This window comes from Lepisma saccharinum, chromosome 11, assembly GCF_977018435.1.
Source record: "Lepisma saccharinum chromosome 11, izLepSacc3.1, whole genome shotgun sequence".
Lineage (NCBI taxonomy): Eukaryota > Metazoa > Arthropoda > Insecta > Zygentoma > Lepismatidae > Lepisma > Lepisma saccharinum.
In genome coordinates this window covers 55,485,324-55,511,713 of record NC_139239.1, presented here as the reverse complement: position 1 = coordinate 55,511,713, position 26,390 = coordinate 55,485,324, and the positions used below count along the sequence as shown (strand labels likewise).

Sequence of the window (26,390 nt, the reverse complement as noted above, 5' to 3'; positions counted from 1 at the left end):
AACATTTCTGCGAAACATAGGCCATTCCGAGAGCCTGGTGAGAGTTTCATATTCAGTTAACCTCCATTCACAAAAACCACTTCACGGTGCAATTGTTTCTTGACATGACCACCAGAGTCCGCTGTGCTTCGAAGAACAGGGCTCGAAGGGAAGAGCGTACGAATGAAAATGTTCGTCGCAGTTTATGGCCCGGCCAGCTGGCGTAACGTACTTGCGTAAATACGCAGAGGATTTACGTTGGGTATTTGCACGTAAATGTATGCTCGCCTTTACAAAAGTCATGGCTTCTGTGCGAAACCTGATGCGTCCGCAGACTGTTAGCTTAACTGAAAGTACTAGTCTAGCAGAGGTCCCGATCTAAAAATACAAGAGGAGGTGCAGTTGGAGTATTACAAGAGCATGAAAGGGCCGACTCTACATTGGACATGACGGGGCGACCGATATGCTAGCGTAGAATGCGTTATTCTTAAAGAAGGTCGCGTTGCCATGTGACGAGGTTGTTTTAAAAGCGACGCGCATTCTCCGTGACACTGTTGACTGTCTGCCAACTTCACCGCGGCTCTATTTCAGTGTGTGTTCGACGATGGTCGGGAACTTAAGACCCCCATCAACTGAACATTCCGTCAGTCGAGTTGTGTGAATCATCTTAGTCCTCCTACAGTTGAGTAATGACAAAAGCGAGATTACAGTGTTGTTCTACCATGCAGTGTCCGATTTTTATGTGAGGGAGGAAGTCACAGTACTGTTAGAAATTGCCGTCAAATTTACACTATTCTATCGTTAAAATTTAACAGTCTGGCTGTTAATTTATAAAAAAAATGGCAAAGAGCAGGTTTTAAATTTACAAAAATGGCAAAGAGCAGATTTTAAATTTACAAAAATGGCAAAGAGCAGTTTTTAAATTTACAAAAATGGCAAAGGGCCGTTTTGAATTTACAAAAATGGCAAAGAGCCGTTTTTTAAATTACAAGAATGGCAAAGAGTCGTTTTTTAAATTACAAGAATAGCAAAGAGCCGTTTTTTAATTTACAAAAGTGGCAAAGAGCCGTTTTTTAAATTACAAGAATGGCAAAGAGCCGTTTTCTAAATTACAAAAATGGCAAATAGCCATTTTTTAATTTACAAAAATGGCAGAGAGCCGTTTTATAATTTACAAGAATAGCAAAGAGCCGTTTTTTAATTTGAATTTGATCACGCATAAAAATTAGGGCCTAGCCTATACCACTTTGAACCTAGCCGTACCGATACTACTCTTACAGATTCCCACCGATACCGATGCTTGAAAATTGTAAGAATTACACTTCTAAACTCCATTGCGCAGCAGCCCTCTTAGGGCCAGGGCCTGCCACAGCGGCTTTTCCATTGAGTGAGTCTCTTTCCCGCTGTTTTCTGGAAAGAAATCGGATGTAACCGGAGTGGTTAGCACAGCGCGATACATCAGGGATCCCTGGTTCGAATCTCGGGCTGGGAATGGGTGTTCTTTGTGAGTGACCCTTCATCAATTTCATCGTATCATCACTCATCCTCATTTTCGAGATTAACTCCATCGAGGAAAACCCTTGGGCTAATTTACAGATTTACAGATATCACACGTGTTTCTGCCCTCAAAACCTATTTTACAACGTGCGTCGTACCTATTCTTGAATATGGTTCCTGTATTTGGTCAATGGCCTGTGATAGCAATATAAAGAGAACAAACAAAGTGGTAAATTTCTTTATCAGAATAGTCAAACATAGATGCCCAGCCCTTGCAAACTTTTCCAAACATGAAATTCTATCCACTCTTCAAATTCACGATCCTTCCCTTCGCCGTCAAGTTTCAGATCTAACATTTCTTTTCAAAATCATGAATGGACAACTTTTCACTAACGAACTCTTGCCACATCTTCACATCCAGATCCCACGTACCAACAGCAAATGCAACAACTTCTTTTACCCAAAAGCCTCAAGGCTATCCCTAGAACAAAGGTCATTTCTCTATAGGCTACAAACAAGGTACAATACACTAATTGATCCTCCAGGCTTTCATCTATCTAAGCAGGCTTTCAGAAATGCGTGCATCAAGCAGCTGAAGAGAAACTAATATATGTTATACCCTAGTTATTGTTTTATTATTATTTTCTTTTTTTATTATAAAAAAATGTCAAGAAACAGCAATATAAGGCCATGGATGTTCCCAAGGTAAAATATTCCGGAGGTAAAATAGTCCCCCGTTCGGATCTCCGGGTGGGGACTACTTTGGGAGGTCCCTGGACTAAGGATAAGATCTACATTAGGAATGAGGATATTAAATTAGGCACCTGGAATGTTCTGAGCCTTTACCGGCCTGGGGCATTTCAGTGTACAGTTAATGAGATAGTTAAGTATAAATTAGATGTAGTAGCTGTCCAGGAAGTTAGGTGGCCAGCAGGGGCGCCGACTTGTCAAAATTATTGGGGGCTCTGATCACTGAAATAAATTAATGAATGACTCACTCTCTCCCTTTTTTAAGTTTTGGCCTCAGTGTTCGGAATCTCATAAAAGCCCATGAATTCCTTAAAAATATAAAAAAAAATATTCACAGTTCGAATGCAGAATATTAATTGTCCACGGATGAATATGTCACAAGTTCCGTCAAACATAATAGCAAAATATTCCAGACTTTTAATATCTGCTACCACGGATATATGAATGATCTCGTTCTGAATGTCATGTGAGAGCCATTTGTAGCCCGAACGTCTCATCCACTCTCCTAGTTCATGCACATCGTCTTTTGAAACTCTTTTTAGTAAAAATTTTAACAATACTCATAATTACAGTAATAAATCATGTGTTTTGCTGTCTCTGGTCATAGCCCCCCCCCAAAGTTGATGGTTTAGCGGTCTCAGCCCCCCAAAGTTGATGGTCTGGAACATTTCAAAAGCGTATTTAAAGTTAATTCATGTGGCACAATTCAGAGTAAACTTTACAAGAGAAGCAAAATAATACATTAGATCGTCTTAAGCAAAATTATTTGGGGGGCTCTGCCCCCACATCGTTAACATTGGGGGGCTCGAGCCCCCCCCCCCCCCAAGCCCCATGGAGTCGGCGCCTATGGTGGCCAGGAGAAGGGAATTGTAAAACTAAATATTATACTTTTTTCTATGGTGGTACTGAAAATCATAATTTTGGAACAGGCTTTTTCATAAATAATAGAATTATATCGGCTCTTAAAACAGTAAAAGGTAAAAAAAGGGTAAAGTGCTCCCCTGTGCATAGCACCACGCCATGTTTTCTGTTTTCTTTCTCTTTATTATATGGCACAAGGTACAGTGGTTCGGATCCCACATTAAACTGTAGGTCCAGTCCCAATTAGCTTTACTGTGCATAAAGTGGACTTAAAAAACCAACTCAATCAATCTTTATTCTCTGTGTGCTGTAAGAATGAAATAAACGTAAACAATAAACGTGGCTACTGAAGAATCCTATTGGTTGTTCAAATGTCAGCTGCGCGTAGGAATATAGTACACGTCATAAAGCCTTACCACTCAACGTAGCTGCTATATTGAAGACCTCACGTTATGTGTACACCTGCGACCAATATATTCATGCACACGATAACACCAGAACTAACACACCAGATAGGAACTATTTCTCAAAAGTCACGTGGTTTTGTTTACATTAACTTCGTTCTTACGGTAGAAGGAGTGTAGAAACGTATGACACTCAGTGCGGGCATAGGCGTCCGTGTTCAAAACCCGAAGTAAGATAAAGTAAGATGTCGAGAATACGAGACAGCAGCGGTAAGGAAAAGTTACGTTTTCGTTTTGGGTTTGGGGGAGCTGCCGTTTCATATGAATTCTGGTGTCAAGAAAAACAATCAGCTAAAGTGGAAAACGCGATTCCTCTGGAGACAAATTGGACAGTCAAAGGGAACGGGCGGAAAGCGATCAGTCTTCCTGACTCGCGGGAACTTGGAATCGGAACTGGAGGATTGTTTCAAAGTTAGCTCTGAAAAGTTGAATACATAGGATGTGTCCGTCAGAATCAAACACGTGCCTACAGACCATATTTCACATTCTGGTTTGTTTCGGAAATTTTTTTTTTATTTGTTGCAGTAGTTTCTTTCTTTAATAGTTGTTAATTGACTTTACATTATCTCTTTATTAGTGGCGCACATTGTACCCCCAAAGTTTTTGGAGGATGTACCGTAACCACCATAATCCTATTATCCCCTTGTGAGTGTCCCCAAAGTGAAGAAGAGACACTCACAAGGGGTATACAATTTCACAGATTCAAGATCATACCGTGTAATGTCTCTCTCTCTCTCTCTTTTTTCTCTCATTCTCCGTCGCCCTCTATTTTTCCTCATTCTTAGTCTCTCTCTCTCTTTCTTGCTTTCTTTCTCTCTCTATTTCTCTCTCACTTCCAGTACTTTTCTCTCCCTTTCTTTCTTTGTGTCTATTTTCCCTTCTCTCTCTCTCTCTCTCTCTCTCTCTCTTATAAGCTATCTCTTTCTCTCACCTTCTCTCTTCCCCCCCCCTCTCTCTCAATCTATGACTCTTCCTTTGAGGGGAATGGGTGGACGGGAGAGAGAGGGGGAGAGGGAATACAGTCTTGCACAAATCTGAACTTTTGCTTGACCATTTTAATTATTGAATGAATATGCCTGAATATGGTATATTGAGCAAGAGTGACTTTTCAACTCTTGCTGCAACATGAGTGGATGTGAAAGGGGAGGAAAGTGTCAATTTCTTCAGAGATAACAGAATATTTTGTTTGTTAACTCGCACCATAACATTAATATTATTATAACTGAATGAATGACATTGGTTCTTCAATTAACAACATTGAAGCTCTATGGAAGACACCCAGGATACTTTTTTTGGCGGACTAGAATTGTAAAGTGAATATTACATAGCTGCCTTCTAAGGGGTGGAATACACAGTACAATATATCGTAATTACAATTTTTAACCTTCGTTTTAAAAGTTGTTCAAAGACAAAAGGTTAATCGGCTATTCATTTTAAGAGGGGTTTGCATTTACCGCTTGGGTTTCCCCCTAGTTCCTTAACTGATTTCACATGATTTTTTTTTATTTTCTCAAAATTTCTTTTGCGTGCGCCAGTGCTAACGGCACGTCTGAAACTCGCTACTGATATTGATTGTACTTTACCATATCTATACCAAGGCTTCTGCCGTGTCCAAAATAACAATAAATTCCTTCTGAAAGGTTATTTTACTGGTTCGTTGAAATTCCACCGCATCGCCTCGATCCACAGCTATAGCGTGTCGGCAATAAAAGCGAAAGTCGTTAGTTATGTAGAAAATGACAGCTGTTGCGTTTTTGTTATTCTTCAGAAATATGCAAATTTGCCTGGATGTGATAATTTGCCCTCGTGTTTGATTAGGAAATGACGTGGGCCGCGGGAGCTGGTTATCTGGCGGGGTGGAGTGGGGGGTGTCAAAAATTCAACACTGACCCACTGCGCCAATTGATCTGTCACGCAAACGAGACCACTTTTTAGTTACTTTAGGGGGGGAGAGGTTGGGTAACCTTGATGTTTCTCATTAGCCTATGTAAGGGTGTCTGTCGGTTTGAACCCCCGGGAAATTAGATTGATCCAAAATAAATATATTTCTTTTTAATTTTAAAAAATGTTGATTTTACACACACACTGCCTCTAATAAGTTTGAAATGTATGAAGACACAATTTCAGTCTGCGGGCTGAAGACTGAAATTTGCACCGAAAAAATTACTTTCCCTTCAAAATATGCCACAGATGTTTGTTTCTCCCCCATTGTCAACCGTTTCTGTCATTGGCAGTATTTGCACAGAACATCATAGTACACGAGCTAAGCACCAAGGAACAGCACATAAAGAGAAGAAATCACTACTTCATTGACTATATTTTGCTTTCTCTCTTGTATAATATATTATACACATGTGGAGCCACGGTGGTCTTATAGGCAGGGCGTCTGACTGCCGCGCGGGAGACCAGGGTTGTTCGATTATTTCAGGTGGGACTTTTTCCCTGCATGGGCGATGTCCCAATTCAGGAACTATGAAGAAAGTTCCCAATTCCCAAATATCAGGAACTAATATTTTCACGTGGAATGCTTGAAGTGGAAGGACCGGTTTTTGAGAGGTTCTTATCGATACTGCAAGTACCCTGAAATATAATATATAACCCATTTGTTTAAACAGTTAAAAGTGCTCCCCTGTGCATAGCACCACGCCATGAAGGCGTATAGGGGGTGTGGGGGTAACGCCCCACACTTTCTTGATCCGGTCGTGAGTGGGGGTGATGTGATCAGCATCACGCCCCTGACCGCTTTTACCCCCCAGGGTTTCCCCCAGGTACCCATGTTATTCGACGCTGTTGTTAAAAAAGTTCTGAGCTTAATGGGGGTTTCTTGTTTTCTCTAATATATGTTGACTATATTGCAGATCTTTTGTTTGTAGGCTAGATTAGCGGCTACGTAGGTGTTCGTAATGTCAACTATTTGAAACGCCAATTCATTTTTCCCGAGGCAATCAGTAGGACGTCCTGAGTTGGGAAAACATTTCACTGAAATTTCCAACTGGTATAGACCAGATCCTGAAATGACACTGTTTTCATTGGAATTTCCATAGTTCCTGAGTTTGGAAGTTCTGAATTGAAAATACGTACATCGCATGAAGCGGCTCTGGAGTTCACCTAGCCTTTAATAAATTGGTATTTGGGCAGAACCCTGGGAGCGAGGGGTGGGGGTACGTGATGCTAATCCCATCACCTTCACAAACAGCCGAGATTATGAATATGTGAGATCCTACCTTCACATTCAGCAAATGCCTTCATCGCATGTTGCAATGTGCAGGGTGTGGCTTTAACATAGCATGAATACACACACACAGAAACACACCCTACACACACACACACACACAAAGACACAAAGTGCCTTCATTTGCTTTTGTTACCGCTTGAATGCGGCCCATGTAGCTGCTGGAAGCATTCCGCTTACCGGCGAAATCCGATATACTACGTATCCCCTCTTGATCCCCATCTTAACATGGGGTTCAAGAATTGAAACAAAAAGCAGAGGACATCCTTTGCTCCAACACAAGTACAATTCCATATCCTAGAACACATAAAAGAAAAAGATCACATAGAAGAAGAAGAAGAAACGAAAATAGCGGTGGACAATTTGCCTAATGTTATATTTGTGGATGATTGTACAGTCACGGACACTTCTGGGTTGTAATAGTAATGATTCTATTAAAAGTCAATTGTATCCTTACAACCCAGAAGTGTCCGTGACTGTACCATCCAATTAAATACAAAAAAAAACATTGGCAGAGGGGAGGGATATTTATAATTTGCAGAAATAATATCATGTGCTGTTGAAGCCTTTCTGAAATAATCTTGTGTTCAATTACATGCGATGTTGTTTTCCTTATACATGAATGTAATGGTGTGATATTTTTTCTTTCTTTTCTCTCTCTCCGCAAGGCCAGGACTACAATTTCAACAAACTTACGGAGGAAGAAGTGAATTCTCTAGGGCTTCCGTATGACTATGATTCTATTATGCACTATGCTCGGAACACATTTTCAAAGGTAAGGATAACAGCAGTTCTAATAGGATTCATTTAAGTTGATTTGTAATGAATATTTTATTTTAAAACAGTTGTATTTGCAGTGTGAGCAAATTATATTTGCTTGTAATGGAGTGATTATTAATGTTTTGCTATAAATGCTTCTGGTAACATATTCTGTTTAATATAATTGATTTAACTCAGTTTCTACCGTTATTTGGGTTGCTTGCTTGCTAGGGGTAGCCTGCAAATCGTAGGGATTTTAGTGTGCCTTGTGAATAATTTCACCTAAACGCTGAATTTATCCTGACTGTATACTAAACAAGATACAGTTTATGTTCTGTCTCTTTCTTTCATCTTTTGCAAGATTCACTTCTTAGGTTAATAATTATTAAACAGCAACATTTATAGAAAAAAACATTGGTAACCAATTTTAATTGGTTAAACCAAATTATTAAAAGCATTTTGCTGTCTTAGCAAATGACGTTCTTTTCTACGTTTAAGAATTAGCCTGGAAACGAGTAAATCTATTTCTTATATTCCTAGGATATAATCCCCCTTTATCTGCGTAACTGCGTTTGTTAACATTGACCTGCAAATTGATATTTTAAGCAGATAAGGTGATTCTTTACTTCTTCATAAAGAACTGTTAAATAGCATTTGTGTCAATAATGTCTTGTTGCGAAACTACCTAGTTTTAAATATAGAACTCGCTAGAATATCAGTCTTATGATTTTAGAGTAGGTCTCATATACGAGGCTTGGGGCATAAGTCATGGCAACTATTTGGCGGACCAGAATGAAAATCCGAAATATAGAAATGGAAGGGGGCAACGTATGGTATTGAGGAATGCATGAACAATGCAGATTATGTGTGCCAGGTGTAGGTTAGGGAAGCAAGCAAAACATCCTTAAACATAGCATCGTTTCACATGTGTTTACAACTCAGAAAGCATGCATTAGCATTACAGTAAAGAGACGCATACTACGGTAAGCTGGCCCGTAGCCAGGATTTTATTTCCCTTATGAGCACAGGCGTTGCCAGAAATATTTGTAGAGGCGGACAGGCAACTGATAAAACTTGATTAGTAGAAATAATAATGGCAATAATAATTATTACCACGGTTATAATTGTTATTTTACAATAATAACTATTGTAAGTTATTAAAAAATAAACAAATTTTAATCCAAACGTATTGTTATTATTATTATTATCTAAATGGAGAGACTTTGCTACTCGATCCACCGTATTAGTGAATATCCAACACAACTGCTGTCCATTATTTTCTTACATTTTGTGGAATTAGTGAAATTACTGAAATTCATAGTTATCAGTTAGGGCCAAAATTTACTCATAAAGTTTATATTGTTTGACCTCTCACAAAGAATACTTCAATATCTAATTCGAATAGTGTATAGTGGTATCTAAAAATAAATGGATCTACACGTTCCAAAATGCTCTAAGAATTCATAACCTGGTTCCTCTATTATACACTAAACTTTTTTGATCTAATGTTTAATCTTACTAAGGAAGTCAAACACTATATAAATTAGATATTTGTAGGATTTCGGGGGAGGGGGCTTCAGCCCCCTAAGCCTTTCCCCTGGTTACGTGCCTGACGGTAAGATATTATTCCCCACAGTTTCCACTAAGCTGTGGGATTCTCTGGCATTTCTTCCCCGAAAAACGACTATTTTGATACACGAACGCTTTTCACGTCGAGGCACGACGGTTGATTCAACAATGAATTACTACTGCATCTGTACAATAACCGTTCATCACTCCGTCATCTAGTGATGTGTCCACATACTACGGGTGCCATGTTCTCCAGGACATACGATCGTATTGTGGCACCACCGTATAGTTGCCATGCCCCAGCCTTCGTATAATAAAATCTGTATTATTCATATTTTTACATTGTTGACTACAACACTGAATTTGAAGATGTTCCAGCCAATACGTTACTTTTCAAGTGCCATTTTTAGGGAACGTACCTCGACACAATCTTGCCATTGGAAAATAACTCCAAGAAAAGACCAGAAATTGGACAAAGAATACGGCTAAGTGAAGGGGACATCGCACAAACGAATCTTCTTTATAAATGCTCAAGTAAGTATTAAAATATTAATTGTTCATACTTCGAAATTAGAATGGAACAAAGTGTAGTTAGAATTGGTATTGGAGGGATAAGATTTATGCATTTATAAAATGAATCTATTTAACTATTGATGTATATTATCATGGGATTAATCAAAAGTTACATACAATATGTCATTGAGAGGGAATTAATTATAACAATATTACTAGCATGTCTTAAAACTTAATCATGCCATTTCATTTGTAAAACGCAGTTGTAATCCAGTTTCAAATTACAAGTCTGTGTTTGTGCATGTGGAACACAAACCAGAGTAATTTGAAGCAAATATTAATTACAATCAAGATACCTGACACTTAATTACAGGGATTATAAAGTATTTTGTCTTAGATTTGCAAAGTTGTTTGAATATGCAACCGAGTGCAAAGATTGGAAATATTTTAGGTTTTCCTCTGAGGAATCCAAACTATTAGTTAGTCAATTGCAGTTTTATTCTTGATAGAAATAATTTTGTATTCTTAAACTTGCTACACCATTATTCTTTGCATTCTAGAATGTGGCAGAACCTACCAGGAGAATTCTGCAACATTTTCTTCGCCAAGTTATCCAAATTCCAATCCTCCAAACGAAGGAGAGCGCTGCGAGTGGCGGATCACAGCGACTCACGGGGAGCGCATTGTGCTTAACATTACCGAAATGGATATCTACAAGTCCGAAAGCTGCAAAAGCGATTTTCTAGAGATACGTGATGGCTACTGGTACAAATCGTCACTGCTTGGTATGATTTCCGTAATATTATGTGTATATTAAGTTGGGAGGAAATGCAAGATTTTTTCTAAATCTGCTTTTCTTCAGAATATATTTTTCTGTACAATATTCTCTTTTACCTTAAATATCAATATCTGACATAATTTTGAACCAATATCGATGTAAGTTTCTGCAAATACCATTTCTTGTAAAGGTTGAATTGTTCAGAATTCCGCTCTACCATGAAGAGAAAAACTGTGGCGCAGTATTACTTTGCAAATATGACGTGTCAAGTTTTGCATTAAAATGTTCATAGACTAACCAATAGAATAAATAAATTTTGAAAATAGAGTACCTTTAATTACAAAATCAACCCAGAAAAAGAGAAGATAGTTTGAACTGATTCTTCATTCTTCTCAAGTATACACCCGAAATATTCATGTGGTATTAATATTGAACAGTAATTATAATTTAACTTATATTTGATCAAAAATGTTGGTGTTAGATTATGAATTAAAATCTGTTCTATGAAGGGCGCTCCTAAGGGGGGGGGGGGCACCTGGGAAAAGCACATGTAATTCGAATTGTGAAATTGTAGCGATACTTTATTACAAATATTAATGTTTCTAATTTACAGGCTGTAAGTTATAGCAATTAAAGAGAGAGCGTTTTCACCAGAGACATAAGAATCGTGTTGACTGCCGTAACTAGGTGTGTGTGGGAAGGAAAATTTTTGGTCGGGATGGGATTGGGAAGGGAAAGTTTATAATCCCGTCCAGAACTGAAAAAGAATTATTTCCCGGCTAGGTTGGAAATTTTTTAAATTTCAGGATACTGTGTAAATCTCGAATTCTACACACTATTTTCCCATCAAGTTATTCTTTTGCACTTCTGGAATAGAAACTGTTAATTTCAAGAAATTTCAGACACTAATAGCGCAGAAAATATCAAGAATGAAGCACTTTAAAATATGATCCTTGTAATTCCTCGATTGTTCTGGATCCCCAAAAGTTGGGAAATCTATTCCCGAAGTCTGGACCTAACCTTGACAATTTACGCGCCGTCACTTTGAACTTACTTTCCCGTCTGCGCTTAAAAACAGGCATCAGAGATACCATGAAGGAGATCCGATTAAGTGGTATCTGTCTGATATCTGTGCGTTGTGAAAAAGTACAAAAAGACAAAGTACCATTCATAAACAATTTATAGATGAAGGCGAATCCAGTTTCTATTTAAATAGTGGGCTCAATCCAAACTTGTCAACAACACCAAAGTATTTTCAATTCAATTTCATTTTTATGATTTGAATGATAATAATAATGATAAAATGTAAAATAGAAGTTTCTATGACTGAAGGGTAAGCTGTAAAATTTTACTCTGCTCCCCCCTCCCCGGAAAAAAATCTCCGGGCGTCTTTGTGTTCTTGTATGCATATATGTATACCGAACAAAAATGTAATTCAACATTCAATTTTTAACAGCATTTACATGGGAATATTGGACATTTGTGTATTTGAATCATTGTTTCTTAATCTTTTAGGTCGTTTTTGTGGTAGTGGACGAATCTATGATCCAATCATATCGACAGGAAGCAGGATGATTATCACTTATATCACATCAAACAAACAGAATGGACACCGAGGATTCACTGCAAATTATGAAGGTAAATGCTTCAACCTGAATTTTAAATATTTTTACTTGTGTTTCAAGGGAACATTTTACTTATTCTTTTAGAATTGAGTCACGTTGTCTTGACGTTTGACTTTGAGATTTGGTAAGCTCCGAATGGTTCTCGACCTCGGTCATACTAGAGGTGATGTGATCAACACGACTCTCTGACCATCTTTATTCTCCAGAGTTGCTCCCTGGCACCAATTGATTATACATGTATATATATATATATATATATATATATATATATATATATATATATATATATATATATATATATATATATATATATATATATATAGGCTGGGTTTATATAGCTGCGTTCTGGGGGGCGCGATACACTATAAAATACGTCGAAATTACAATTTCTAACTGTTTTAAAAGTTGTTTGAAAACAAAAATGGCAGTTAAGGTTAATTTTAAGGTGGGGAGGGGGGTTGTATTTTAAACTTGCCCCCCCCCCCCGAGTTTTTTTACTTCCTTCATTTGAAAATATTCATTTTTCTCAAAGTTTCTGGAGGGACTGTAGCTTCATCAGTTCCCCCCTGCATACGCCAGTGGCTGGGTGAGCCCCATTGTCGGAAAAATCGCCACCTGAGACCAAGCCCGGGTCTTCCCTCATGGCCCGACTGGACAACCGTTGTTCTACTTTGAGTTACTTCATTGTTAAATTTCGATAACCCTTGTTTCGTTGTCATTTTTATGTTTGACCTGTTAATTGTGCTAATTTCCAGGAATTGTAGACACTTTCTTCCAGTAATGTAGGTTATTAACTAATTTTTATCGATCGTCTACTGTATAGGCTCCAATCGGAGACGTTGCAAGTACTGTATTCATAATCTCTGCATATTCTAATAATAATGTGTTACATCAAACCATTTGGGTGGAATATTTTCACAAGATATATGTTTGAGAGGGTTCGTATATACATTGTTGCCCTTTAAAATCCTTCCCATGTAGCGACACTCGTATATCACGACAGATGTTGATGAACCAGTGTTTAATAACACTGTATTCTTTGTTCGCATATTTGTTTGCGCTTTTTTTTTCTTCCCATTACCAAGCCTTAGTGCTGACTCTGTGAGAAATAGCGGCAGGAAGTCTTTACATTTTGCTGATATCCAACCAAGTGCATCTGCCATGTTCTCTCACATGGTGATAGCACTTCTAAGGGTTCACTTCCTGAGAATTTGTCAATTAACATGAAGCTTTGTATCGTGCCTGCCTTCTTGTTACTTTTGTCGGCTCTTGTGTTGTGGTTATTATACTCTGCTGTGTGGGGTGTTTTACTTATCAAGAAATTGGAATCCGATGTATCCAAAACCGTCGTATTTGAGCGTGCTGTGTCCGAATCTACTGTGTCCAAATGGGCTGTGTCCAAGTCTGAACAGGCTGTGTCTAAAGACTCTAAACAGGATGTGTCCGATCTGGCCTTGTCTGAACAGGATATGCCTGAGCCGGTTGTTTCTGAATCTGCTGTGTCCGAGCCGACCGTGTCTGAACAGGACCTGCCCGAGCTGGTTGCTTCTGAATCTTATGTGACTGAGCCGATCAAGTCTGAACAGAGTGTGTCCGAGCCTGCCATGTCTGAACATAGTGTGTCCGAGCCTGCCATGTCTGATTATAGTGTGTCCGAGTCGGCCGCGTCTGAACAGAGTGTGTCCGAGCCGGCCGCGTCTGATCAGACTGTGTCCGAGCCTTCCATGTCTGATTATAGGGTGTCCGAGCCGGCCGCGTCTGAACAGACTGTGTCCGAGCCAGCCGCGTCTGAACAGACTGTGTCCGAGCCGGCCGCGTCTGAACAGACTGTGTCCGAGCAGGCAGTGTCTGAACAGACTGTGTCCGATCCGGCTGCATATAAACATATTGTGTTCAAGCTTGCCATGCCTGAACAGGCTGTGTTGGAGCCGACCGTGTCTAAACCAGCTGTGCCCCGGTTTGATATATCTGGAAAACTTCGTGAGTATTGCTGTCATTGAGCTCTTGCTATTTTTCATTGGCGGATTTACGGAGGAAGGGAAACCCGTGACCCTAAGAGACTACGTAGCCTATATGAAAAATGAAGAAAAAATTGAAGCAGCATTATATACAATCGTGCATTAGTATTATTTTCCAGACTGCCATAGACTAATAATAATAATAATATAGTGACGTGCCCAGGATTTTGAAAGGGAGGTGTTACGTATACTTTTATTGCTATCTTTTTCTGCCTTTGACGTTCTTTTTTTTAGGAATACTGGGCCTGGGGAGGACGGTTATGGCCCCATCAACCCCGCCCCCCCTTGGGCACGCCTCTGATGATGATAATGATGATGATAAAACGTTCCGTGAAACAGGCCCTTAGCTATCTAAAGACGAAACATTGGGGAGGGGTGTGGGGGTAGATCCTCTGAAGATGAATTTCTCAGTATAGATTGAGATTGATTTGCTTTATTTTACTTCGCTTCTTGTGCCACTTTTGGCTAATTTGCGAAGATGAGGATGAGTGATGATATGATGAATGGACACTCACAAACACCCATGCTCAGGCCAGGATTCGAACCCGGGACCCCTGGCGCTACCTGAAAAGCACGCTTCGGTCTCCAAAGAATGGTGATGGAACTCGATGCGCTGACCATGCGTCGCCCAAGAAATAAAGCCGCTCTGGGAGACCTTGGCCCTTAGAGGGCTGTTGAGCATAGAGAGAGAAAGAGAGTTATTGTATAAATATTTCAATGTGCCTTAAGGGGAGTTTTCAATTGCCTATGTGAACAATATTAGCCTAATTGTCGTAATTTCATGTTCCTTTATCACAGAAACGATTAGGTATATGAAAATGAAATTTTAACATTACAGTCTCTGATAATGAAAGCAGAAAATTGAAAATTAATATTGGTTCAGAAAAACCAACTCTAACAAATGCAATACGATACAAGGCTGTATATTCACAGGAAATATCAGCTGAATCCCTCTCATTAAATAAATCTGTAGGTTCAGTTTTTTCACGTATTCTAATGTGCATTACTTCATAAAATATAATATTGTACCTGATCCAGGGGCGCCGGGGGGGGGGGGAGGGCTCTGATCACTGAAATAAATTAATGAATGACTCACTCCCTCCCTTTTTTAAAGTTTTGGTCTCAGTGTTGGGAATCTCGTAAAAGTCCATGAATTCCTCAAAAATATCAAAATTTTCATTCACAGTTCGAAATCAGAATGTCAATTGTTCACATTCCCGACTTTTAATATCTGCTACCACGGAGCGCAAAACAGATCTCCCTAATATATCAACGATCTCGTTCTGAATGTCATGTGAGAGACATTTGTAGCCCGAACGCCCCATCCACTCCCCTAGTTCATGCACATCGTCTTTTGAAACTCTTTAGTAAAATTTTGTTAACAATACTCATAATTATATACTTACAAGGGAGATCATCTGTGTCCCCCTCCGATTTCTATGAAACTTGGCAGGTGTATAGAGGGGGTAATAGGAAGAAATACGTGTTTTTTTGTTTCAGCTAAAAAAACTGTCAGATCCCCACTTCAATTTGTCCTCATCTTGACATTTGAGGGGGGGATTTGCCCCCTAAAACCGTTTCTTAGCCGAAACAAAAAAACACGTATTTCTTCCTTTGGGCCCCCTCTATACACCTGCCAAGTTTCATGGAAATCTGAGGGGGACACAGGGGTCAGATCCCCACTTCAATTTGTCCTCATCTTGATATTTGAGGGTGAGGGGTTCCCCCCCCCTAAACCCGTTTTTTAGCCGAAACAAAAAAACACGTATTTCCTCCTTTGGGCCCCTCTATACACCTACCAAGTTTCATGGGAATCGGATGAGGACACAGGGGTCAGATCTCCACTTCAGTTTTTCCTCATCTTAACATTTGAGGGGGGTTTTGCCCCCTAAACCAGTTTTTTAGCCGAAACAAAGAAACACGTGAGACCGTTTGTTTACAGAAGGTGTCAGGGTTTGTGATTTAGACCTTAGATATCTAGAATTTGTTAAAAATCAAATTACTAGGAACTAATTTCGGTCTATTGCTTTCATAAATACTATATTTATGTAGATCTCTACTACTTAATAGTAGTAGTGGTATTAGTAGTATTATTAGTAGTAAATGAACTAATTAGTTAATTATAAATATTATTAATTAATTATGAGTATTATTATTTACTTAAAGTATAATAAAACAATGGTAATGTGAATTTGGAGAAAGTTTTAGAAATAAGCCCCCCCTTGATGAAATCCTGCGTACGCTACTGGTGAGCTCTGATTATTATAATAAAACACATTGTTTTGGAGAGACAGAGTGAGAGAGAGAACAGGGCATCTTAAAATGGAACAAAATTTTTTACTTTTATAACACAGATATTATTTTCATTATTCTAATGGTAATTTATACATTTAATTTTTGAGGACACGTGAAAAGGTGACAGGCACCCCTGTACATGCCTATGATTTCAATAATGATTCATAATCATTTATTGGAAAATTCCTGCAGTACTTTTGGAAATTCTAGTTTTTTGATTATCCTATTGTCCATGAAATTAAATGCATTGTGTAGATTTGTTACTGAGTTTGCAAGAAGCTAGGTTTGTGTGTATGTGCATACATGCATGTAATAGAAATATAATGAAATTTTGAACTTATTAATGTAATAATCGTATATTTAATTTCGCCCTACTTAGCTGTGTGTGGAGGGGAACTAGAAATGGAAAATGGACACTTGGAATCGCCTAACTATCCTGAGGACTATCAACCGAACAAGGAATGTGTGTGGAAGATCACTGTTCCGCAGGACTATCAAGTTGCTTTGAAATTCCAATCTTTTGAGGTAATTGAACATTCATGTAGTAATCATAATAACTTTTCAACTCTGATAAAGAATGGCTAATATACAGGGTGTCTCAAAAGTTACTATCTATTTTGAAAAAAAAATGGAAATATGAAAAAAATATGACATGCAAAATATATTTCAAAGTATTTGCCAGAAAGAATTAGTGCTCCACATGACAACCATCAGTGTCTCTACAGAGCATAAAGTGAAAGGCTCAACATTTATGTTTGGTGTGTGTCGTTCCCATTCAAAATTTTTCTTTAGTTTATTTCAGTTATAATAATAATAAATAATAACTCGACAGCCCTTGAAGGGCCTAGGCCGATCTCCCGACTGCCAGTCTCCCTCCCACAATCCTACCGGTAATGGAGTGACATGGGGTTAACACGTCGAACCCCCAGCCATTACAGGAGATTTCCGAGACTAGCTTACTACTCACTCATAGCTCCACAATTTCGATTACCCTTTTCAAATGTGTGGAATATCTCTTCATCACTGAATATGATTTTTTTGATTTATTGATTTCTTCCACATTCATCATCAGTGATCTGGGTCCAAAATGGATCTGTTTTGCAAATAAACAAATTTACACTTAAGATATATGTATATCTTAATGCCAGTATAGCATTTAAAAAAAGTCTGATGTGTCAGACATAGATAGTGACTTTTGAGATGAGATTCTTGGTAGTAAATTTGATCGACAATATCAAGATATGCATAATGTAAATTTGCTACCATGGACTATAACTTTGTTCTTCCTCTTTGACTTATTATTAGTGGGGTTGCTGATCAAGGGTGGCTGAATTATCTCTTTTTTCCTCTCCACCTCCTCCTTTTCTCCTCATTCTGCCTTTCTACCTCTATTTGTATCATCCTGTTTCTCATTTATTGTGTGTTCCTATCTATCTTTCTTTCTTCCTTTATTTATATATCTCTCTCTCATTCTTTCTATGTTGATCTATCTTCCTCTCTTATTCTTTCTCTCTCTTTTGTTGTTTCTGTGTGGTAAATGATTATGAATGTCCCAAGTTCACTACTTGCATGTGAAGATGGATGGGCCAGAGCCCACCCACTGGTGATGCCCTGCCTACCTATAAAACAAAAAAATATGACTATCACTCCATGCTGAATCACGTGGACTCTGTTGTCGATACACACATGTCTTGTATTTCACTGCAGAAGTACTTTACACCAAGGTTGTTAAAGGTGGAACCCATAAATTCTAATAGGTTTTCTTGATTTCCACAATAGAACCAGAACCTTTTTACTTGCACAATTTAAATTTGTGCAACTTGTGTATTGTTTCATTGAAAAAAGGTTCCTGAACCCAGAGGCGCAACCACGAATTTTTGTCTGGTGTGTGTGTGTGGGGGGGGGGGGCAAGTACCAAGATAAACATACCAATAATCATAATGATAATAATTTTAATAATAATAATTTTAATAATAATAATAATAATATTATTATTAATTTGCTTTATTTTACTCCACTTCTTGTGCCACTTTTGGCTAATTTGCGAAGATGGGGATGGGTGATGATATGATGAAATTGATGAATGGACACTCACAAACATCCATGTCCAAGCTGTGATTTGAACCTGGGACCAACATCATCATTATTATTATTATTAGTAGTAGTAGTAGTATCAAACGTTATTACCCTCGTAAATCATGCAAAAAGGGGGTAGAAGTTGATGCTAAAGCATTTGTGTTTGAACAAACGATTTGAATTATTTTTTCAACATGTTCAATTTCACATTAACAATGGAAAACAAGCACGCAAACTATTTTTGAAAGACAGAAAATGCTTGATAAATGCATTTCAAATATAATTATTTTTACATTAACATGTATAACTTTCATGCATGATATGTGTTTCACATATATGCAGCATGGAGCGACGTGGACACTAAATTGTGTACGTATTCAAAGTTTCTTTAATACATATGAGTGTATATATGTGAAATATATTATTTAAATAAATCCAATTCATCCATCTCACAATAAACCAACATCAAAAATTACATAAATTGTCTGTCAAATGTGCACGCACCCTTTCCGTCAAAACAATTGTTCATGCATTTAAGACAAAAATCAATTAAGACAAGTCTTATTTCTCTGTCTCGTAATTTACAATGCATTACAGAGAAGAATGCCACATTGCGAGCGAAGCAAGCAAGAAAATTTTTGGGTCCAATTTGTTTGCAGGCTGTAATCAATATTGATTTAATAGGGCACAAACAATTTCACGGGACGCCAATGCATTCTCTCTTTTACAACTTTTGTGCCTCCCGATGGTGTAGTGGTAACATTGTCGCCTTGTGATCAAGGGGTCCCGGGTTAGATACCCAGCGGAGGCACATGACACAGTGGTTCGGATCCCACTTTAAACTGTAGGTCTAGTGCCAATTAGCCTTCCTGTGCGTAAAGTGGACTTAAAACAAAAAATCAATCAATCAATCTTGGAACTTATTTTCGTTTAGACCATTCGGCACCCAGGGCCGACTCCCGCCGCCCTCTATCTACGGTTCTGAACTTGATAAGACCAAGAAAAGTAGGTATTGTGAGCGAAGCAAGAAAGAAAATTTTACGAAAAGTATTATTATTTGCATAAAATTTGAAGTTGTGGGTGGTAATTGCCCCCTGAAGGTACACTTTGCCGTCAATGTTTGCCCCCCTTGCCCTCCTAGAACTCATTTCAGTCCAAGGTTGGGGAGGAATGCCCCCCAGCCCCCTCCCCCCTGTGGTTGCGCCACTGCCTGAACCGTATTGAAATTGATTCGGAAAAAAGGTTCTTGGACCGTATTTAAAATCATCTGGAAAGAAAAAGAATAAAGAAGTTCCTGGACCATATTTAATTTGATCCGGAAAAAAGGTTCCTGGACCATATTTAAATTGATCCATAAAAAAGGTTTCCGAACCGAATTGAAATACCTTTAATATAAAAAGGTTCTTTAGAGTCTAGAACCCATTCACACTTGCTGATTTTCTCTCCCAGATGGAAATTGGTTTTTTGTACAATTCCTGGTCCTTTATCAACCCTGCCCTGCTTTACACATTGCAAGAGTTCTTTGGATGGTGCTTCTTCTATTTCCTTTTACACATTCACCACCATGTCCCTGGCAATGGACATAAAGCTCTTCCATGCCTCCTAACACAACAAACACAGCTACAAAGAAACCTTACAGTTGCACACATATTCTATTTTGTGCCACACAGCCGTACCTTGCAGAGTCTAATGACAAGAAGACAAGGTATGGCGAGCTTTGGCAATGGTGGTGGCTGGTTGACACTACCTACTACAGTATTATGAAGAAACTGTGCAAAAATTTTATTTCACATAAAAACACATGTTGCAATGTTCTTACAGAAATCCATATTTTTTTATAAGGAGTGTATCGAAAAGTAGTTATCAACAGAGAGATGGCAAACACACTCAAAAAAAAGAAGACAACAATGAGAGAAAGTAATATTTCTGAAACTACACCTCGTGTTGAGTACAACGTACAGAAGCAAATAGAGTTATCATTCATTACGGACATATGAACGCAGTTTTCGTTTGACCCCACCCATCAATTTCCGCACAGTATCGGCAGTGCAGTGTCGACATGCAGCAGACCAGTATTTCTTGAATTCAGCCATGTTGCGAATAGGTTGATCTTTCTGATGGAAGATTCGTTTCACAATTCCCCAATATCATTCAATTGGAAGGAGCTGTGGGCAGTTGGGTGGGTTGATGTGTTTGCCAACAAGATTGATGTTCCGTTCAGTGAGCCACTGTACTGTGGATCGAGCATAGTGGGCAGATGCCAAATCTGGCCAAAACAGTGGGGGGAGAACATGCCTTTTATACAAGGGAAGCATGCGTTTCTGCAGACATTCCTTTCTGTACGTTTCCGCATTAATGGTTCCTTTTGTATAAAACGTAGGAGAATGCAAGCCACAAGAACAAATAGCTTGCCCCACCAGCACCTTATGTCCGAATTTGTCCACTTCCACATACTTGTCGGAGTCACCCACAGTCACAGCACTGCCTGTTGTATAATACTGCGGCCCTGGCAGGGTTTTCGAGTCCTCTTTGACGTAGGTTTCATCGTCCATCAAAATGCATTGCTCTGTCGTCTTCACAATGCGGTCATACAGCTTGCGAGCCCTTGTTTTGGCTCCCGTCTTCTGCTCCGGCGTTTGTTTGGGCACTTTTTGCTTTTTATAGGTTTTCAAATTGTGTCTGGTTTTGACACGTTGGATCATTCTGATCGTCGTCGCAGCTTTTTTTTGCCAAATCGCGAACAAACATCGATGGATTTGCTGCGATCAACTTCACCACTTTGCGGTCCATATCGGGTTACTGGCCCCCCTTTTCCGCCCTGCTCGCGGCATGTCTGCAAACGTATAATGTTCACCAAATTTTTCAATTATAGATTTCACAGTTGCATGATGAACTCCATACTGTTTGCCTAGCTGATTGTATGTAATGCCCTTTTCAGTACACCAACTGTGCACAATGTCCCGTTTCACGTCCGGTTTCACTCGCAACATGCCCCATTCAGTACTCACCACAACAGGAAACACACAGCAGCCAGCGTTGTGAAACATCAACTGACCAGCTGCCTTTGTGCATGGTCGCGGATGTGGCCTAGAGCATGCACCAGAACACCTGAAACGTTGTTAACTACTTTTCGATTCACTCCTTATATATATTTGTTTTATGGCTGATTAGCAGAAAAATGTAATTTTTGTTTAATTTTTGCAGATTGAAAATCACGACAACTGTGTATATGACTACCTTGAGATTAGAGATGGACATGATGCTAACAGTCAATTGCTAGGAATCTTCTGTGGCTACAAAATTCCAAATGATATTAGGTCTACAGGAAATAAACTTCTTGTTAAATTTGTGTCAGACGGTTCTGTACAGAAGGCAGGGTTTTCAGCAACATTTATGAAAGGTAGGCTCTATTAAGATTTGTATCCACACTTCATTTTTGTAAATCTTTAGTATTAAAATATCTTTTTGGGTAAAAATTGAAGTTGTATTCATTTTTATATTATTTCATGGTTGCCAAAACTTCTTGATGTAGGACTGATTGGTTGCAGGTCATATTGCATATTGTACATACAATCTGTACAATTAAATGTCATATATATGGTTTTCATTCATGTATGCTTGTAGAATATTTGGAGGTAACTAAAAATTGTAGTGCATTGTACTGGCATGTTCCATACCATGCATGGAAGATCAGCCACTATATAATGGTCAATGGAATGAAATACATCATATTTCATATAATATACTTACATTGAAGATAAGACCTCACAGCAAAGTTAGAGGTAAGACTTAAGTTACACCACATGCCATTATTTCATTAAATAGCCAAAGTCAAGTGTAAATATGTAGTTTTGTTTTTATTACTCAAGGTTTCGCAACATAATGTAGCTTCCTCAGTAGTTGATGCAAGATTGTGAATGTTTAAAAGGTAAGTTTGGATAAAAGAGATTAAAACTTGACAAGACAGTCAGTTGACAGCCGGAGATGGAGCATAAAGCAAATGACAGGGTACTCTAGATTGTCTTTTACCTTCAATGTAAGCTTGAACAGTGTGAAACGTTGTTGTTGATTGGTTCATTCACAGCTGACATATGTCACATGTCAGTTTGTTATGAAATCTTCCTTAGAATAGAATATAATAGAATCGCCTTTATTGAGTGGGCAGAGGATTCACAAAGTTCACAGTTCAGATTCATGTAAAACTGTAGATATCATTCTGTGCACAAATTCAAATGTAGCAACTGATTTCAGAAATTCCTCATGCATGCAAGCAAATGTCACTAACTCGTTTTTTTCTTCCAGAATTTGACGAATGTGCTCTAATCAATCATGGCTGCCAACATATCTGTATCAATACACTTGGAGGTTATGAGTGTTCCTGCAAAATAGGATTTGAACTTCATTCTGACAAGAAGCACTGTGAGGGTAAGTTGGTTGGTTCATTTGGTGTTACTATGTGCTTCCACTGGGTATCTGATAGAACTTTTTGCCTATGTTACTCATTTTTTTTTTTTCGAAAAAGGATTGAGAACTGCATTGAAGAAAGAAAATCTGTAAACAAGGTATTAAAGTGAAAATTTACTTAAAGAATATTCATACCTCTGCACAATTAGTCATTGTATTTCGTGTAAGCTATTTGTTTGTTTGTTTTTTTCATTAATGCTCTGCATGGAAGAGTTATAAAGTGAGACATTTTATCCTAACCTGTTCAAAATGTAACAAGTGGTTCGGATCCCACTTTAAATTCTAGATCCAGTCCCGGTCAGCTCATATGTGGGTAAAGTGGACTTGAAACAACAAAGAATATAAAATTCCTCAATGGATTAATTACTACTCTCGAATTCGAAATTTTGTCCAAGTTTAGATTACAGTGTGATTATATTTTCATTATACATACATCTATTTTACCCGACATAATTTCGGAACACGTCTATGTCAGTTGGAAGTAAATTATCATTCTTAGGAATTAATGAAACACTGGCTGATATTCTTAAAACTTATGTCTTGTACTGAAAAACAACTTGCATCAAGAATTGTCTTGATTTTTACCATTACGTGGCTTACCTACCGAAAAGGAATATTAAAGGATTTTAGAACAAGAAATGCCTTAACAATCACAATCTTCTCCTGGTTGTACAGTGCGTACATGAGGCCTCCTGTGTTCTTGCTTTGAATTTATTGAAATAAGTTGCTTTAATTAATATTCTCAACCAGTTTCATTTTCTGTGTGATTGTAAATCCCTTTCCATAGGCTTGAATTAGTGGGTTAGGTCATTTAAATTTGGTATTCTTTGCATCCAGGCATTTCAAGTAGGTTAGGGTAGACTAGTAAGTTCATTGCATATTTGTACACACTCACTCTTTGCCTGAACGTGTGTGTGCACGAGGGTGCGAAATCATTAAAACTGGTGGGGGGAGAAAGATCTTAATCTACAACCCCCCCTCCACCCACAAACATATACATATATATTGATAAAGCAAGGAGGGCCAAAAGGGCTAAGTAAAAATCAAAGAAGGTAAAGGGAAACACTCACCGGACAGTAGAAAAATTCAAAATTTTCGCTAACTTCGTAGCATCATCAGTGTGAGGAGAAAGAGACGGAACCAGAAGTTAGGGCCCTGCAGAGTTGCCAGGTCCCCATCGAAGAAGAATATCTGAAGGTGAATTTTTCTACTGTCCGGTGAGTGTTTCCTTTTACCTTCTTTGATTTATATATAAGATATAATTTATATATATATATATATATAAATTTATATATATATATATATATAAATAAATAAATAAATAAATAAATTATGCGATATACATATTTAGTGAAAATAATTCACTAAAATATATTATTATTTTTAATTACATATAAAGAAATTAATGTGTTACTTTTATACATTTCAGATATTATAAAGAGCAAACTAATTCCTTTACTGATTTGTAGGGACATTGAATTTTCGTGATGTGCGAAATCGCGAAATGTGAAAAAATGATGCAATTTTGAACATTCTGCACGTAACTACACCCCCAATGATAAAATATGCATGAGTTTCATTCGCGAAGTAATGCGAAATATGTGTTTTTGCACGAAATTAACACTTTTTCGCAAAATAACCGTGAAATATCATCAAATTAAGTAGAAAACATGCACAAACGGGCAATCAAGGTTGTGCGTGCAAACTGTCGATTTGTAACGAAACGTTTGCCTAAAGTTTCCTACCACTTGCAGCTGAAGAACGTTTTATCTTCGATCACATCAGGAAGACGCTGCAAATGGGATTTCCCATGCACATAATCTCAGTTCGAAAACTTCGCTCCCTGTCAAGCTGCATTTCTTTCTTCCCCCGAATGTCTACTCAACTTCCAGTTTCATTGAACTTGCTAGCTGTAGCAGCGATAAGATTAGTCTGTTCCCGCACATCAAGGGAAACAATGCTGTCATTTGTGTTCAGTCATGAATGAATTTTGTTTATCATCATGTGATTTTCAATATGTGTTTGTGTATGTGCAGTAGTGATTATTTTATTTGTTGGACAGCAAGAATATCCTTTAAATACATACAATGAAAAAATCACTTGAGATATGCAAGTCGTTTATCAATTTATAGCTCTTTTTTATGTTGTTTCCTCTCATGATGAAAAAGTGTGTGCCAATTTTCTTTTTTTTCCCACCGCTGGTATATACCGCTGATCTAACATTTTATTTACCGCTCTCCTCAGTTTTTATTTACCATAAATTTGTCTCCCTACTAATTAGTTAAAGATGTTAATAAATTATGAAATGGTTGAAGTGTTTCTATGATGAATAAGGTTTTATTTAGTTTTTGCTTTATGTTAATATAAATCAGATTTTATAGTTATTATTGTCTTGCAGTCTTGTTTTACTTTTATTGTGCATATTGATGTAGATTTGTTAATGATCTCTTGAAGAGAAAAATCATTCAACACTCGCAACCACACTAATTTGTGTGTGTTTTCATTATTATTCTTAGCGAAGTATATCTGAAATTAAAAGTACTTGATTATCCTTTGTTTGTTGTTAAAAAAATCTCCCCCCTGGAAATTCTTGGTGGGGGGGATTTTTGAGGCCAAGATTGTTAGTGGGGGGATTTTGCAAAAACTGTAATGAGAAAAATGCTTTTAAAAATCTCCAACCTATGACCACGGTAACTTGTGCAGCCAAATGTTTACCATGTTTATCGAAAATTATAAATTTCTGCACATTACAAACGAGAATTGAGTTTTCAAAGTTTGCAAGTTTATTTAAAACAATACCAATCTTTCTCTTTCCCAATCCTCCTGTACGTTAAATGTTCAAAAATTATCTTAAATACGGAACTCGATAGCAATTAACTATATATGAACGCTGAGAATTTTTCAAGGAATTAGGGAAAGATTCAAATGTTTTATACAGTTTTAACTAATTTGAAAAATAAATATAGATAATGCAGAACTGTAAAGTTTAGATTTAACGTTTATCAATGTCATTTACATATTTTCAAATGTTTTTGGAGGTGAAGTCAACATTCTGATTTAATAAGAAAAAGAAAGAAAAGACGATTAGGTCAGAAAGCTAAATTTTACGCTTTTACATTGTGTTGTGTGATGTGAAGCTTGTAATATTTCGGAAACTTATTTACAATTTTTGGCTTCAGATAAATTGAATACCGACAGGTATATATTACACATAACATGAAATACAAACTAATTTCCCAATGTTAAAAACGAGCAATAAGATTTTTTTGTTGTAATACTCTACATTTAATTTTGTGAAGTTTAGTAAATCATTTTATAAGTTTCATGTTTGTGACGGACTAATCGCCTGTTACTTGTCCACAGTCTTGTAACTTAACAGTTGCAGTCCAACTGTTTGATGACTCTAGTGACTTGCACATTAGCTTTTCCACAGCCTACAGTACGCATCCTAATATAGACATTGTTCTTGATCTGGTGATTAATATCTGCATATTGGAACACTGTTGTTCT

The 26,390-nt window shown here is 37.8% G+C and overlaps 1 protein-coding gene across 2 annotated transcripts in view; it reads left to right on the top strand.

Moving 5' to 3' along the window:
- The window catches only part of tok (tolloid-like protein 1 tolkin), a 173,163-nt gene that overhangs the window by 134,330 nt on the left and 12,443 nt on the right, over window positions 1-26,390 (top strand). For both annotated transcript variants that reach the window (XM_083131125.1, XM_083131124.1), the window contains exons 5-11: window positions 7,452-7,558; window positions 9,522-9,645; window positions 10,185-10,409; window positions 11,918-12,040; window positions 16,720-16,865; window positions 21,621-21,816; window positions 22,719-22,841. In XM_083131125.1, coding sequence (XP_082987251.1) covers window positions 7,452-7,558; window positions 9,522-9,645; window positions 10,185-10,409; window positions 11,918-12,040; window positions 16,720-16,865; window positions 21,621-21,816; window positions 22,719-22,841 — 1,044 coding nt within the window. The remainder of the gene's footprint in view (window positions 1-7,451; window positions 7,559-9,521; window positions 9,646-10,184; window positions 10,410-11,917; window positions 12,041-16,719; window positions 16,866-21,620; window positions 21,817-22,718; window positions 22,842-26,390) is intronic.